This window comes from Motacilla alba, chromosome 6, assembly GCF_015832195.1.
Source record: "Motacilla alba alba isolate MOTALB_02 chromosome 6, Motacilla_alba_V1.0_pri, whole genome shotgun sequence".
Taxonomy (NCBI): Eukaryota; Metazoa; Chordata; class Aves; order Passeriformes; family Motacillidae; genus Motacilla; species Motacilla alba.
In genome coordinates, this window is record NC_052021.1 from 5,955,123 (window position 1) to 5,972,866 (window position 17,744).

General features: G+C 40.3%; 1 protein-coding gene across 1 annotated transcript in view; it reads right to left on the reverse strand.

The window, feature by feature from the left end:
* Positions 1-17,744, reverse strand: part of IPMK (inositol polyphosphate multikinase) — a 37,233-nt gene that overhangs the window by 9,499 nt on the left and 9,990 nt on the right. The window contains exons 3-4 of the mRNA XM_038140554.1: positions 10,037-10,133; positions 4,094-4,266 (exon numbers count right to left, since the gene is read on the reverse strand). Coding sequence (XP_037996482.1) covers positions 4,094-4,266; positions 10,037-10,133 — 270 coding nt within the window. The remainder of the gene's footprint in view (positions 1-4,093; positions 4,267-10,036; positions 10,134-17,744) is intronic.

A 17,744-nucleotide genomic window follows, 5' to 3' on the forward strand; every position in this document is an offset into this window, starting at 1 on the left:
GTAAGCAGGTGGCACCCCAACTCATCTAGGCACGTCCAACAGCACCATCTATCCCCCCCAGCTCTGCAGGGCCCCTGCTGGTGCCAGGTCAAGACTCACACCCATGCCTGGGCACCTTCTGCCTGCACCCCACCACTGTCCCAGTATAAATACATGTTTGCTTCATGCTCAAGTGACCCAGGTTTCTCTGCAGGCCCTTCATCCTGCCATGGTGCAAGACTTAAAGAGTTTCAACAAGCCCAAGGATTTGAAGAAAAAATAACAAAGGGAGAAATTTTGTTTAAAAACATTCTCTTATTTGGTATCTCTGCTTTATAGTAATGCTCTCACATTACCACTGCTGCTGACAGCATGCCCAGTTATCCAAATCCATCTATCTAAACATCTCATTCCCTAATTTTAAATTTTTTTAACTTATTTTAGCTAGACCTAGTATTCTATATGTAGCTAGACCTAGACCATAGGTGATGAAAGTACACACATCTCTGCTTCCTGCTGCCTTTAAAATCCAGCACAAGAAGGATACATCCCTGCTCCCTCATTTCTGAGACTATACTTTGATATTACTCTGCCCATTTTGCTTCTTTGTTCCTCTGGACTACTTTGACTGAGTGCTTCATATGACTAATTGCAGCCCCAAAGCTCTGACAGTCAATATACAGTTTCAGTCAAGTCCTTACACAAATAAGTTGTAGAATGAAATTATGCTGAAATTTATCCAGTGAAAAAGCAGACGACTAATCTGCTAAATGAAAGAAACTACAACACTGCAATTAAATAATGAACCATCTTTAAAATAGCTTAATACAGTAATTTTAGACTCCCAGAACTTCCATGAAGCATCTCATTAGAATAAATTTCTTTTATGTAATAAAAGACCACCTGCTCCAGCTTAGAAGATTTTTTTTTCAGGGCTTTGGGTTGGTTTTTTTTGGCTTAGGGTTTTATTTATTTATTTATTGTTTCATGGATTTTTTGTTTGGTTTTTTTTAGGTTTTGTTTTGCTTTGTCTTCCTGTTTCCTTAAATATCAAAGCCTGAATTAGACTTGTAAATGTAAAAACCCCAGTTCTGGTAATTTTTCAGTCTAGTAGAATCTGAAGAGTAGATGCAAAATTTAATACTTTTATGACTTCCCTCCTAAATCTTGTTACTAGCAGATCAGAGCTTGTGAAAATTACACCACAATACTAGAAAGAGTTCATAAAAACCTCATAAAATAGAGTCAGTTACAGTCAATTTGAAAATCTCCTGCAGAATCATTTGCTACAGATTAGAAAATTCACTTGTAAAACCAGCTTTGATTATTATACATTACTGCCTGCATGTTCATAGGCACAAACAATAGAAGTCAATGATGGATTATAATGTTAAAATCACATAATCACCAGTTTGTGCTTTAAAAAAGCATTTCAGAAATACTCTTGGAGTAAGTGAGATTGCAATCAATGCTCTGGAAACAAAAGAAAATCTGCAGAATCTGGGAACTGTGGATTCCAAAAGGATTGTGAATCTGAAATGAGAGCACAGCCCACACATTGTGCTTTCACTCAGCAGCATGCAGAATGCTCTGCATTTAACATCGCCTGTGCTGTGAAGAGATTTCTCACCTGCTTGCATGTCTGCTACTGAAACTGTATTAAAATTGGTATTTTTGCTATTGCAACAGTACCTGAGACTTCCAACTTCTATGCAAACTCTAATTTCATAACAAATCCCGTCCCCTCTGACAGAATGCCAGAATGATCTGGTTTCAAAGGGAGCCAGTTGCAATGCCCTGCCATGGGCAGGGACATGTTTCACTAAACCAGGCTGCTCCATGTCCTGTCCAACCTGGCCTTAGACACTCCAGAGATCCAGGAGCATCTGTTAAAGAAAGGAACTTCTTCACTAAGTACAGAATTGTGGTTTCAATCAATGTTATGAAAATAACTGTGCTTCCTAAATGTATTTCCATGCTTTTATTCTGTCTATTCAGTGTGTTAACCTAAATACAGATCAAATGCCAGAACTGTGTACATAAATTAATGCTGGGCTAGACAAGAGACTCCTATTTTTAAGGACACACCACACATTTTATATATGAACAGATGACTGCTTGTTTACCAATGCATAAGAAAAAGCTGTTTCAACAGCTTTTTGGGTAAAAATACACTGTAAATAGATTTTGGGCTAAAACTCCCACCTATAACACTTTTTTGCTTGCATGTCTTCATGACAACTTATACAATGGCTGCTTTAGAAAAAGCAGAGCTACATTCTCTGTTTTTCCTGGCCCTCTCCTTCTTGGCCTTGTAAAAATTTACCACACAAGCCCACCTCCCTGGTAAAAAACCACTGAATGGAGAGATTAAAACCAAACTCCTGTACTTCTTTGTTACATCATGTTTTGTCCAGTGAACAGGAACAACCTTCATTTAGCATATGAGCTGTTCTGGGCAGTCCATATCCATGCAGGAGTGTTTTATACTGTGGCCAGAATGTTGCAAAAATAAAGTAAGCACAGAGAACACCCCATAACCAAGAGGCAGAAAGCATGCCTTGTGAATTCACTTTGCCAAGTGCTGCGTGAGGGCAGGAGGAACCCTCGCAATTCTCTTTGGAAAATAACTGCCAACATGTAACTGGGTGCCAAAGGCAAAAATCCAAATCTCATGCAGTTAAACACTGGATAGAAAACTGCACTACTTGGGAGAATCATCATTGTACATCCAGTCTGAATTAGGGGATTGAAAATAATTCTGCAGCAGGACAAAGGCACAAATGAGTGACAATGTTAGAAACAATAGTCACAAGCATACCACAGAAGCAGTCAATCACTCCTTTTGCACTGTCATGAAACACAGGACATGAAGCACATTGTTTTACAAACGAGATAAGAAAGGTTACATAAAGACATCAACCATATCCAAAGCTATAATCTCTAACCTTCCTTCTCCATCCAAACCGTTTGGCTGTTTTTTGACTCAACTCCCACATTCTTGCTCATAGGCTTACGTAATTACTACTCATGAGCACTATAATTTATATAGCAGCTTATCTGAAGGCAGAGCTAAGGGCTGGGAGGCTGGGCAGCTCTGCACAAAACATTACAGAGATATCAGAATTGTCTTGAACAATGGTGCAATCTGGCTGCTGTTGCTATTGAACAGCAAAGGAGAAGCTTATTGAAGTCTCCAGCCATTTATGCTGCAAAGCTTGAAAAGCCCTGGCTTTGTGTATAAGAAGAAAAAAAATCCCACATCAAAAAGAAAACTATTCCTGCACCTATCATTGCAGAGAAAACTACTTTTGAATTCCATCAGGAGCTCAGTGACATCAACACATTTTTCTTACTGAGCCACAAATGTTCTGTACAGCTTTTTTTTCCATTGAGGTTTTAAAGTAGCCAATGCACACCTATTGACTCTTAGTATTTCTAAGAATATTAAGAGTTAATAGGGACGTCTGCATGCCCAACTAACCTTCCCCTGACAGCTGTTCCTTGAGTGTGTAAACATCAAAAGAAGTTTCCTTCTGATGGAAAACCTTTTAAAATGTAAAACATCAGCAGCTGTTCATGCCTATATGCATCACCTCTGAGAGCTTACTTACTCTTCCCTAAATAGAAAAAAAATCTAAAATTATTTTTATTTAAAAGCAGAGTATAAAGACAAAAAATGTAGAGGATAGAACTCATTATTGAATTATTAGAAAGACTGGTTCAGTATGTAAATCTCTGATATAAGCCTGAAAGAAAACACAAAAATCCATTTAATAATTTTAAGTATTTGTTGTGGTGGTGAAGAATTAATTGCAACTATATTCAGTTTTAAATACCCAGCCCATCTCTGGTACACATACTCAGTGCCCAGGTTGGAAATAGCTTGCCCTAATGGACACAGCCAAGTTAAATCATTGTTTTGAACCAGGGCAGTGCTGTGGCACTGATTTCACATGACAGCTGGTACCAGCTCTCCCAAGACACTCAGGTAACACTGTATTTATGTACAACTCAAGAGCACTGCTGTTTGCTAGGAAAACCAGCTGCTGTACCTGGTGTGGGACAAGAGGCCTGAGCATATACTGAAAGTGGAGACAAAAGAAGTTCTTACCCTCATTCCAAGAACCAAAAAGCCAATCTCTTCCATCAGCGGGTACTTGCTGACCTGCTGCTGTATCTTCTCTGCTGAAGCATAGGGATCATAACTTTTCTGACCTATTTTTACATCCATTATGCAGGGCTTATTAAACTTACGGGTCACATCTTCCAGTTTTAGATATGTATCTGTCAAAAAACCAAAACTTTTGTTAACAGCGGGTCATAGCAAAATAATTACACAGCTTCTGCTGAGCACCTGTGGAGGAATGTGAAGAGTTTAAGGCTTAGTATCACATGAATTCAAAAGTCAAATTTGTCTCTGAATGCAGGCTAAATCATGGTCACTGACACCCACAAATTCTATTGCTATGAAAATCTAAACGCTTTCTTGTTTAGAAAATTGTATACAATTAACATGCATTAACCTAGCATTCAAATTCAAATTATTGCCCAGATAAATTCCCTGAGTAGCTTTTATTAAGTCATTAACATATCACAGAGAGCATTACTAACCACATACAAATGCAGGTTTTGCAGCTGTGTGGCTAGTTTTGCAATTCAGTTCATCTCCTGTGTCATTTTAAAAATGAAGAGAACATTTCAGTCCTAGCCTTCAGGGGCTGAAGTGCAGTTTATTTTGATTCCTTTTATCCCACTCCCATCTACACTTGTTTCTCATGGCACACCTTTTGGAGAAAATGCTCTTGGAATCCTAGGCTGCCTTTCATCCATTTCTAACAGTTCTTTGGGAGAGTGGCTGGACTAAGAAATGCCAAAAGTACTTGGAGTGTCTGAAAATATAAAGGAGTATCTAAACCCTGATGAAAATGATCATTACCAGCATGACCCCCACACTCCCTATCGGAACACAGCAAGGAAATGGAGTCAGTACCCAGCCAGCTCTCAGACAACTCTGCCTGGGAGAGAGCTGCACGCACCTCCAGCCCTTGCTAGGACAGGGCATAACCAACACAGCCTCAACACTGGTCTCATTCTCCACATGTGCTTTGTAAATCCACCTGTCACCAGGCACAAACAGCACGTCTGGTTTTCTTTCCAGTACAGCCTACTCCATAAATGTATTTCTTTGGCTTTAATGCAGTATGAACACAAAAAAACCACCACTGTATTATACCCCCATTCCTGCAGTATGATCTAAAATGGGATTGTGAGAGAAAGCAAAACTAGTTCAAGTTAAAAAAGAGGCACAAAGTGCCTTGTTTGAAAGCTGTACAGACAGGTAACAAACCCAGTCAAGATACAGGGAACAAGCAACATTTCATTTACACTTAGCAAGTAGAAACACTTTCTTAAGAAAAAGAAATGAAAGGGACTTCTACTACTTTAAGTCCTACTAGAGCTTCAGTTTTACACCATCATGATCCTAATTTGTCCTAATTTCTCACAAACTATTTAATCCTCAGATGCCTGCTTTCTGTATCAATGGAGCTAGGCATCTTGTAGTCATTTTCAGGAAAACATGTCAAACCAATACACTAATTTAAAAAAAAACAAAACAAAACAAAACAAAAAACACACCTAGTCTTCCACTAACTCGCCTGCCCAGCTTTCAGTGTCCTTTGGGCTACAGGATTTATCTAGCCCCAGCAAAAAGTTTTGTTATAGGCTAGCTCACCCACTAACTACAACTGCAGGAATACATCCAAGCTGAAATAACTTGTGGTTAACGTTGAGGAGCCCCAGGCAGCCAACATACTGATATTTGACATTTATATCAAATATATTGATATATATTTATATTTATTTGATATATATACTAGATATTTGCTCACTGCATATCCCCAAAGGAGAGGCAGGACAAGTACCCTCCCTACCAGGCAGTGTATTCTGTATCACCTGAACTGCAGGTGCTACTTCTACTCTTCAAGGTTGTTATACAGATGTCTAATTCAGTCAGATATTAGCATAGCTTTTGCAGGACTTCAAGAAACCACTACCAGTACCTGGAGAGTCCATAAAATCTTGTAGCTATCTTTCATTAAACCAAAATTTGTTAAAAATGTAAGTGTCATCCTTCTGACTCTTTTTGCGTATTACAGAAATCACTGCAATCAACACATTTGTGTCATCACTCTAAAACAATGCAGAAAATAACTAATAAAAGTCAACGTTTTCAGTATATAGCTCTCAAAAGCAAAGAGCCACAGGTTTACGTGGGAGGTGAGGAAAGACAGTAAATGCAAAAAATCTCAGAAAAGAGTTGCAGTCCTTCACCAGCAATTCCAAAATGCTTTGGAGCAAGCGGCAAGCGCTCCAGAATCAAACTGTTAGAAATAAAAAATACAAATTGTTTAGCTGCAATGTTTTCATCAACCCTAAAATAAAACCATACAAAAAGGAGTATAAAACATGTATTTCTATAGGTACTCATGGGCATCTGCTGTCCTCTACTGCACCAGTCTAATTCCTGCTTTTTAACCATACAGCACCACCATTCAGCACCTTCCAAACACTTTAAAGTCCTAAATATCTGTCACTTCGTTGCTCCCCATCCTTTCCAGATTTCTTAAACTAGATTTTTTAAACTATTTTACCGACCTCCCAAAAACAGAACTTTTTTTTTTTTTTAATTAAGCATTAAATTACCTTTGTAGATAACACCAACCCTGGGAAGCACTAATTATTTGGCAAAGCTTGTAAATTATCCAGAAATTTCCCATCTCTCTCTCACTCTTTCTGGAATGAAATCTTTCTTGATAGCTAACTGCTAGTTCAGAATTGGGCCTGTTGTATCTGTTAACACACCCCTCAGCTCTCACAAAGCTGTCTGGCCTTGCTGGCAGAGCAATGCCACCCAGATAAAGCAAGTTACTTTCTCTCATGATTGCTTCAAACAAGTGGATCGATTGTTGACACTCCACCTTTCTTGGCACTGTTTGGTGCTTATTTGCACAGCATTCAACAGTCCAGTGAAACAGCTCCCAAACCCACAACAGTGGTACACACACGACTTCCACTTCCAGCAGGTACCCCTATGATACCTCCAAGCACTAAGGCAAACAAAGTTAAGCCTCAGATATGGATCAACTGCTCTTCATTTTCAAGTCAGTTACTGTAAACCTCTGAAGCTCTGACCACGAGTGTCCTTCTCAAGGGCATCAATGAGTCTGCACCTCAGCCCAGGTTATTAGAGGGCTCTCCTCCCTTCCCCTTGCTTGGTTAAACAAAAACCTGCAGATTTTTTAAGCAATTCAGACTTTCTAAATTATATAGTGCCCTGCTAACCCAGTGTGCTTCGGGAAATGATGTGTTTGCTATCTCAAACTAGATTAAATTAAAAACCCCCATGGAGAGAGAAATTCATAAAGATTTTTACATTAAAACTTGCATTGCTAGATAGTCTTGACCATACATTTCAAGGATTTAAATAAATCATTCATCAGAGGCTTGCCCTGCCCTTTTTCTATTTACCAATGGCAGGAAGGTGTGGCTTGACATATTATTTACACATTTTTACAGTCCCAAAGGAAACAAAACAAAAGACCACTAAAATTCAGCAAGTATCCATGGCATGAACCACTGCAGACTTCAGCACAGACATGCTAGTGCATTCCATCCTCACTGGGGACTGAAGAGACAAAATCACTTGAGGCATCTGATTCCTTTTCATAACTCAGGAGACACTTCTCAAAACACAGGAATAAGCAGGGAAAAGCCTCAATTGCCCACAGCAACAAAGGAAGAAAAGAAAGGTTTGAAGCTGGGTTATATATATCTATCCTGTTCACAGGTTAGGCAACAAAACTAGGTAACAGTATAAAATGAGCAGCAGGGAAGTTACTTAAAAAAAAAAAAAAAGAAAAAAAAAAGGAGGGGCAACAACTAGGCAGCCACACTCAGAAAACTCAGCAGCAGATGGCTCTTACATCTTTGCAACAACTTTTCCACTGCTTTGTGAATAAACTCCAAATACCCACAATGCCAGGGAAGCTGAATTTCAAATCAAATCCATTTTAGATGAGCTTAGGGAAACTGCATGCCACCTCTACCTCCATTTCCTTTGCAGTAGCACTGGGTATGTGATTTCAGCAGAATGGGAGTTATTTTACAAATTGTAAAATTTGTACTGGGAGTCCATTTTTTCTGTCACACTTCCTACATTCTCATTTACACTTCATACATTTCACCCCTTTTAGCTAGCAATTTCATCCACTCACCTATTTTTTCAATATAGAATGCTGATGCTTCTCCCTAAATATTTCTCTAAGAAAATAAATTACATTCTTCACCTTACAAACTGCAGCTCCTGCTTACCTGTCACATGGAAACTCAGAGAGGGTCACAAATCAAGCTGAGAGTAGACTAAGTTTTGTTTTTTCAGAAGTCACCTATGACCAATTTAGTAACATTAGGAAATTACTGGGTTCACTACTACTGGATTGTACAGAGCTGTGATCCCCGAGCCTGCAGAGCAGTGACTGCCAAGGCAAAGGTCAAGCTTCCAATATCATGACTGCAGCAAACCTACAAACATATCTTCAATCTGCATTTAAGAACAAGGTACACATACACTCTGCTAAGCTCCATCATCTGCAGCAACGCTGATTTCTATCAGGACTACACAAAGCTCATTAATACTACAGATAACAGTTGGAAGTGCAGTGTTTTGGTTGAACTGTTGCCACAGCTTTCTATGAAGAGGACTCATGATACTGCACAGCCTTTCCAAGAAGCAAAACAAACAAAACCAAAAAGTTTCTCCTCCTTTAAACAGTTATTCCTACTGCCTATGTCTGAATGACTGCGGAGGACCTTCCAAAATCCAGCCCCATGGTGCACAGTGCTTTTGAATCCCCAAAGCAAATGAGCAACGTGTTGAATTATTGTCTCTTGGTTAGACCACATAGTTTCACATCTTACGATCATATCGCAAATAGAAAAAAAATTATTTGCAATTGAGAGGGAATATTAAGTGAACTCCATGACACATTAAATTGTGAGGGAAGGAAAAAGATAGCTCTTGTAGAGCTATTTGAGTTAGTGCCAAACAGGAAAGCATGAAGCTGAATCTGAGCTAAGAAACTGCTACTGTACTACCACAATCTTCCTTTCATTTTTTCCTGTAGATATTACACCATGTCTTTGGATACTGTCTTACTACTTCTTTGAAAAACAACTCTATCAAGTGATAGCATAAGCAGAAGAAGAGAGAGTTATTTTAAAGGAGCACGACATCTAGTTTGGTGCCCTCGTATGCAAATAGATTCCATGGCATCCCTTTGTTTCTGTGTGTTCCAGAAGCTCCATTTCCCCAGTGTGAATTAGAAAAGCTCCCAGAAGAAAATCTAGTTTCTAATACACCAGTATCTATTTTCTCTTGAAGAGACAATCTTCCAATCGTTCTACCAAAAACACCCTTCTCTTCCTGACTCCTAACGTTATACAAACACAAATTTCGAGAACTAGATCTTTGTTTCATCCAAACCAGTAACAGAGGATGACAAGCAGAATCCCCCACCATGACACCGGCTAAAGTAAGTACTTCGGGTGGTTAAGGCACAGTGATGGGATCCAATCTCTGCAGAAACAGCAGCACATTCCAGTCCTCAGCCCCAGAGTATCCATCTTTCCTTTCTTCCACACCCACAAAGTGCTCCTTCCTTTGATCGCCTGGCTGCACATGACCATGGAACCAGCCCACTCCTCCACCACCACGACCTCACCCAGAGCAGGAGCTCTGGGGCAATGTTCATCAGGCCCAGCTACTCAGGAAACCTCTGCTGTACAAACAGCCACACCCCATCTTCCCTGGAAGGAAGACTCCAAAGATCTAATCCAGCCACAAGACTGCAAACTGGAACCAGTTGTTAGAGGGAATGTCAGTGGCTTCCAGAACAAGTCCAAAAAAACCCTACAGAGCTCACAACTGCCAAAAAATAGTCTCCAGAAAATTTTTCCAGGAGGTTTGGATTAAGAGCTAAAATTAGAACAGTACCATTTGGTGCAGTAGGTGGTGACCAGACACCGAAGTATTTTGGCAGATATTCCCGCAGCTCCAGAAGAATGCTGTCGCGACAGTCGGAGTCATAAACCTGAAATAAAATAGGGAGGCTTGGAGAGATCATCATTTTAAACATTCATTTTTGCTGGTGGGGGAGTGAACAAGTAGCTGCATGGTACTCGGCAGCTGGCTGGGACCAGACCATGGCAATTTCCAATTGTCCCATAATTATACTTTCTTACAGTATTTGTTTTCATAAGCCTAAGATATTTACCTTACACTTAAAAACACATACAAGACGAAGATAATAATTATCACAGTCCAACATAAATGAGTGGCATCCTTTCAGATTTTAAAGTGGCAACGATGCATCAACCCTAGGCACAATTTATGGCTTAACTTGAATAAAAATCCAAACTGCAATTGTTAACTTCAAAGTCTAGCTATTGAAAAAGGTGTTCTCACATTTACACTCAAGACTGTATAGGATTATTGCATTGTATTATATATCCAAATCTTTTTAATTTTTATCAGGTAAAGTATAGAAGCTCAGACTAGATAGCATTTTCTCATCTTCCTCAAGACAATTCATGCTGTAGCTACATCACACAGACTACGCAAACTTCAAATATATTTCTTTTCATTTGTTTTTAACACTTTCAACATTTTTTTCAACTTCTGTCGGAAAAACAGTAACACTCTGGAAACAGCAGCTGGCTTATATTCCTGAAGGAACAACTCTGCAGTTAAAATGAAGCTTTGGATACTATTTGTTATGGAATTGCATGACTGTTACCAGTGTGCAGCACTGCTACGAGGGTTTCAAAACCATTCCCTTGCCCAGATTCCCCCCATCCCACCCAGTGATGTGGCTGCAGACATAGGGGATTACCTGCATCATGCTTCCACAAGCTTTGCAGACTGAAAGATCTATATCCACACCAGGTTACAATGATTGTCATTGCATTTAGAAGCCATCCCATCCCACTCCCCATAGAGACGTCCCAGTTGTGCTGCCATCAGAGTGATGTCCTTCCCCACAGCCCTACCGTGGCCACACAGCAATAGCCACGGATGCTGCACGGTGACCTGGCACGCTCAGGGTTCTGCTGCCCCTGCACTGCAGCCAGAGCCCACCACAAAGTTGGCAGCCACGCAAAAAAAAATGTCAGGTGTTAACAGCTCTGCAGATTTGGCTCAGCTCACTGTGTCAGGCCACATTTAACCACACTGGGGGATACCTGGCAATAGCAGCTACGAAGGAGAAATAATGCAAAATAAAAACCTGTAGTGTTATGTTAATACAGCTAGGGAGAAAAAAATGGACCTGAAGTCCACAGGCTATTTTAGAGCACGGAGGCAAGCCTTGGCTATGCTCACCAGTGCCAGTAACTCGACACCTCATGCAGCAGCAGCGTTAAAATTAGTTAATGGGGGAGTTTGTCCTAAATGTAGGCTTCACTGCAAAAATCTCAAACTAGGTGAAATCAATTCACCAGTGTGCTTCTAACAGAGGGACTTCTCCACAGCTAATGCAGGGCTCTCCTGGGCTTGCACCAGGCACAGTTCTGACACCCTCACTGTTAGTGGGCAGTGATCAAGAGCATGATACACCCATGCTGACTGTACGCTAAGGTATTGAATTTGACCCATTCCTTTAACCAACTCATGGTACAGGCCCCATTTAAAAGATACTAAGGGCAAAGGGCTGAATCCTGAAAGCTCAAACTGGACAAATATGTGCACAGTGTATTGCAAAACTCTGGGGTACGCCCAACGCCACACCCTCTGCCACTACTGTTGCTATCTTAAGTATAGAGAAGTTGCTGGGTGTGTACCTTTTAAGTCACAGTGTCACATCCAGGGCACTGATCTCTCTTCACATGTCAAGGTCTGACAAGCTGGCATGACCACTGAGGATGACACATAATTGTATGTCTAAGTCCAGTTTCCCACCATTTTAGCATAAGCTGCTATGCTGGTACATTGTGCTCTACGATAAAAAACCTTGCTCGCCCCTGTGATCAGTGTATTTATGCAACATTTCCTCACTGAGCCTCAAGGGTTGCCAGCAGAGGACAGTGCTTTCTCCAGAAGACTGCAATGTAGCTTGATCTTACTCATTTAAGGAAGAAAAGAAGAAGCTAAGGGGGGAAGAAAGGGGAAGATTTGCAGCAGGCAGATGCTGAGGCACAGACTTGATCAGGCACAGACTTGATCACTGCTCTCTTTGCTAACAGCTCAGACAGCTGCTCAGACAGCAGTTTCTGGGCCAGCACTCCAAGCACTGACTGGTGCCATTACTTCATGCTGTATACAAGCAGTACAAACCCAATTTTTGTTTACTGTGGTAGCTGATGATCACAGCACCTTACATCCAAGGCAGGGCACTCCACTGCACTAAAAGAGCACTAATGATCTTTTCCCAGATGAGTTTGAGATCTGAGAGGCAGAAATTACCATACCTTTACATGGGAGCAAGTGCATATAAATAGGTCAGGACCAAGAAGAGAGTAAAGGAAACCAAAAGTGCAACAGACAACAAGAAGAAACACTGAATGCAACTGAAAAAATTAGGCAAACACAATCACTCATTTACTGAATTTATTAGCAAAAGATTTTGAGAAAGTGTAATGTCAGGAGACCACTTCCTTTTTTTTTTTAAGAGAGACTTTTTACTTTTTAAAGTAAGTCAACACCAGGCCATTAAACTTTGCAACTTAGGAAGTAATTAGGAGTATGCTCCTGTGTACTTCAAATAGCAGGATACAACAAAGATACTCGGATAATTTATATTGGGATGTAACAGTCCAAAGTTGAGACCAAATGGGGAAAAGAGCTCCAGAAGTAGTAACTTCCAAGTAGTCTATTCCTCAATAATCTGATATAAAACATTTTAAATGGAGACAGAACTCCCAATAATGCATTTTTCAGTATCACTACTTTGACAAAGCAGAACTAACTGCATTACTTCAGTCCCTCAAGAACTTATCTTGCTCCCAGAACCAATAAGAAACTCCCCTCATAATTCTGACATAACATTTACAAAGCACTTATTTGACCTTAATGCAGACCTCAATCTTAGCCTGTAACGTATTCACATGTCAAACTAGAATAAGCACTCAATTAATAAAGATCAGAGGCAGTCACTTGGTGTGGGGCAAAGCAACAAAAGCAGACATTTCGGGAATTCTGCTCATTCCTATGCAGGACAGAACCACTTCTGTTCATTAGAACTGGGCCTCATCAGCAGTGCACATGTCACGGGCACTTCTTCTCATTTCATACAACCTGGCAGCAAGCAACAGAATACCAAATATAAATGGAAACATGACAAAACCATCCCTAAAACTACATAGGGAATATACCATGCCCTTCCTGCCCCAAAAGGTATTGCTACCAATACTGCTGGAAGATTCCTGAAAAATGCAGGTTATCACTCACCTCAGGAAAACCTTAATAAATAAACCATTAGATTTTTACTTACATCAGCAATATTCCAATTTTACTTCAAGATACAGTGCTTTTTTAAAATGTAACAGCAGGGGTCCATCTCTCCAGCAAACACTGACAAATACAAGCAATTTCTGTGTTAGCATATATAACATCATTATCCAGTAAATCAAGAAATGCAAAACAACTCTATGCCAGCTCAGCCTGGGGAGTTATCCCTTCTACATATCACAGGCTACATTCTTCCAATAGCACAGACTGGAGACATAAAATGTCTCCAGAAAAGCAAGTACATAAGATGCTGACATTTGAAGGGCTCACAGCACGACCATTACAAATTACAGCCACTAACTCATAGGAGGAACATGCTCCAGATATGTTCTGTGGCAGCTTCAGACAGTCTAACAGACACCATGAAGTCATCATTTCCAGTCATGCAGGACTTTTTAATTCTGAGGCCTATTTACCATCCCTAAGTTTTTAATCCGAAGTATGCTCTGGGGTTTCCTGTAACAGATTCATCTGCTTCTAATGCAAAGAGGGACTGCTCAGGACAATGGGAATGTTCTTTTCCTTATTTAAAACACAACATTCAGAGGGTTTTTTTTCCTAAAGAGTAGCTAATGACCTAAATGATAGAGGGAGGATAAAAGAACTGTTTAAATTTCATCAGGAAACTAGTTCTAGCAGTACAGACGTGTCTTCAAATGTCCTGATGAAAAAAATACCAATTTGACAGAAAAATAATCTATAGAGATCCTTCTAAAGTACATTCAAGAGTTAATTTAAAAGAACATGTATTTTAAAGCTATTTGAGTAGGAAACTTTAAGTGTCAGAGTAGGCATATCAGTCTGAAGCATCACCTCTTTGTTGCCAGCTATCATAAACTGTCCCTAAAGGCAGCAGCACTACAGCCGACAGAGTCTCAGATTACACAGCCAGCTGCCAACATCAGGCAGAGAATTCACTGTCCACCGTGGGATCTGAGATTTTTTTGAGCAGCTAATGCAGCTATGTCAGGCACTTAAATTAGCAAATGCAAGATTTACAGATGCTAGGGCAACCTTAATTCCCTCTTCCATTGGGTATGTATTATATGACAGACTTTAATTACCTGAGCACACACTGCATTTCCCTCCAGACTCCTGCATCAGCCAGTTACACCAGGCAAGTACAAGGGTCAAAAATTGAGGTTGAAACAGCAGCTGTGATTTTAGCAATTCATATCTGCTTGGTTCTACAACTCAGACAGCCCTGGGTTTTTCCTGAAGTGGTACCATCATGGTTTGAGCTGTGTCCACAGAACCTGTTTCCACAAAAATGACTGGAATTGAGCCAGCTCTGCTTATATTCAAAATCTCATACCACAATAACTTCAGAAGTTAAGTATTTGTGAATGTTGTTACATGAAATGCTATTATAGCAAATTGCTTAATTTACTATCTAATATGCAGCCATATTAATGAGATTGCAATAATTTTCACTGGAAATCCACAGGGAGCACTCCCTGCCGGCTCATGGTGAGTTTTTCAACAACCATCATCCCCAAGTCCTTCTCCCAGGGCTGCTCTCAATCCCTTCTCCTTCCAAGCTGTTGGTGTGTCTGGAATTGCAGGGCAGGACCCTGCACTTCTTTGCTGAGCTCCTGAGGCTCCATTGGCCCACTTCTCAAGCCTGTTGAGGTTCCCCAGGACAGCATCCCTTCCCTCAAGCACATCATCAGCGACAACATTACAAGCCTGTCTGGGTTTTTTTTTTTTTAAATCTGGAAACCAGAATTCTTTTTGGAGACTGAATTTATTTTGTTTTTCTTTCAAGTAGGCAACCTACACTTTCCTCAATCTCATTCTGTCAGCTCACCAACCACATCTTACTTTTAAATGAACTTATAATGAGAAAGTATTTTCTGCATAACACTAACATGTACTAGTAAGTTGATCCATATTCTAAAACATTCATAACTGAAGTCTAAACAGTATTTGATCCAGGCTGAAAAAGTACTTGCATGACCCTCCAGCAGTGGAGAAGCACTTTGCTGGGTCTTAATTCAATTTTACATACTGTGCACTTTGTAACTATGCATTTTAACTTTATTTCCAACCAGATCTACTCTTGGTAAGGAATATTCCTCAAAATCAGGTTGCTAAGAGAACTGGATTTCTTTTTCCTGCTTATTTGCATAGACTACAGACTACTCAGTCTGTTCCCAACTCCACCCAGTAGTTCCATAATTGCATCAAATTGCAATAATGGCCTTTTACTGTCTCCCTTTTTAAAGGGTTTCCTAGATTTATTAAAGTGGGTTGTAGTTTATTCTGTGATACACAATCCTCAAAGAGTATGGGGAACAGACACTCACCAGATCCTTCTAGGTTAACTTTCTACTGTGTGGTGTGCTTCTTCCAAAATGGTTTTTGCTGCAGAGTGCAAGAACCACAAAAAATCTGCCATATTTTCCAAGTCCTACTGTCCAGTCCTTTAATAGTAAAGTACAAAACAATTATTTATAGAGCAGTAGTAGGAACTCAGAAGATTCTTACAGCTACACTTCATCCTTCATCTCTCTTAGACAACGCCTCATGTGAAAAAAGATCTGAATACCAGCTGCCAGTATTTCACAACTTGATCAAATAACCATTTTCTTCTCATTAGTTAAGAATTACTACGTGTCCTTCCTTTCATTACCAATGCCCAGGCTCATGGTTAAGAGGCAACTTCACGTGCTGGTTTGCTCATTTCCCCAGCAAAAGAGGATCCCTTCTGGACAATTCCTGAGCAGAGGAGCGATGCTGAGGGTAGGAATGAACTGCATCAAAACATGCTCACCATGTTTGCCAGCAGGTAATTTGGATGCTTCAGTACCAGTATCTCAATGTGGCAGATCCAGATGTACCAGAATGAGGCACAGCCAAAGATCCTTTCGAGCTACAGCTCCAAATGCAGCAGTAATGAAAGGCGTGGGCAAGGCAGTGCTTCTCCAAAATAAGATGTTAAAAAAAACAGCCATCCTGTATTTTTGTCCATACAAGCCTGAAAATCAAAACCTTAGCCAGAGACGTGATCACAGGATAAGGATATTTTAGTACACAACAGCAGCACGATGGCCATCATCCACTCCTTTTGCAGCCAAGGATTATCATCTAAATCAAGAGTACAAAAGCACTTCACTGAGCTTACAAAATAGGATAACTTATCCTGAAACAAGACGTACTTTGCCTCCCAAGCCCTTTCCTTTCCTGTCAGTAGCAGAGAACAGTTTATGGAACACAGGCTGCCTTATCATGATTTATGCTATATAGGCTTAAAGGGAGCTGAGCCTTATGACTCAGTTCTTGCAATTCCATGCAAATTCAGGCCAAAACCCATCTTTCAGACTGCTGGCTTCATTTTATGCCATTGGGTTGGGGGGGAAATCACCACAAGTCTTCTGCACTGCCTAAAGCTGCTGCTAATTAAAATTAGTAAGAAAAGAAGCAAGCATTGAGCAGGAATGAAAAAAACATAGCCCAGGAGCTGCAGCAGGTTATTGAGAACAAAATAAATAAAACGGTAAGGAAAAGACTACTGCTGATGGTCCAAATGGGCACAATTCCTGAACACTTCTTCTCTGTAACCCCAGAAGCACAAGGAACTGTTGCTTCAGAAATATTAATGTAACTGGGTTTCACTAACACATTACCCCCTGCTTACAAACTCAAAGACTGACTGTTAAAAAAAGACAGCAAAAGTTGCACAAACAATATCCATCCTGCCTTGTATCAGGCTGTAAAGTGAGCCAGTGAGCTCTTGAGGGAAAGCAAAACAAATACAGGTCATTGCCCTATGGAAACTGCATTTCAATACATCCAAAGGAAACTTCAGAACAATTGTGCAGGCAACCACAAAACCATTCCTTCCTAGCTTTCAAGTGCCTAACTCTCACCTAACCATTGTAAATCTCTTTTACATCTCAGAGCTATTTGTGTCTCTTATATCCTGGCTTTGTTTTTAGGACACATAACAAGAGTGAAAAACATTTTCTGCTATCTCCACTGGTAACAACTTCCTTGCATTCAGATTCAATGTCAGCAGGACTCAAACCCTGAACTGCTACAGCAGTTAACAGAGTCATCACTAACTGGGCTGGGTGGAAGATTTGTTAACCAGAAGAGCCAGGTGATTAGCTGAATTATCTTTTCACAATGCTGCGCAGTTAAACATCTCCCTAGGTCCACAAGCACTGGCCAGAGGTAGGAGGTTACCAGAGCT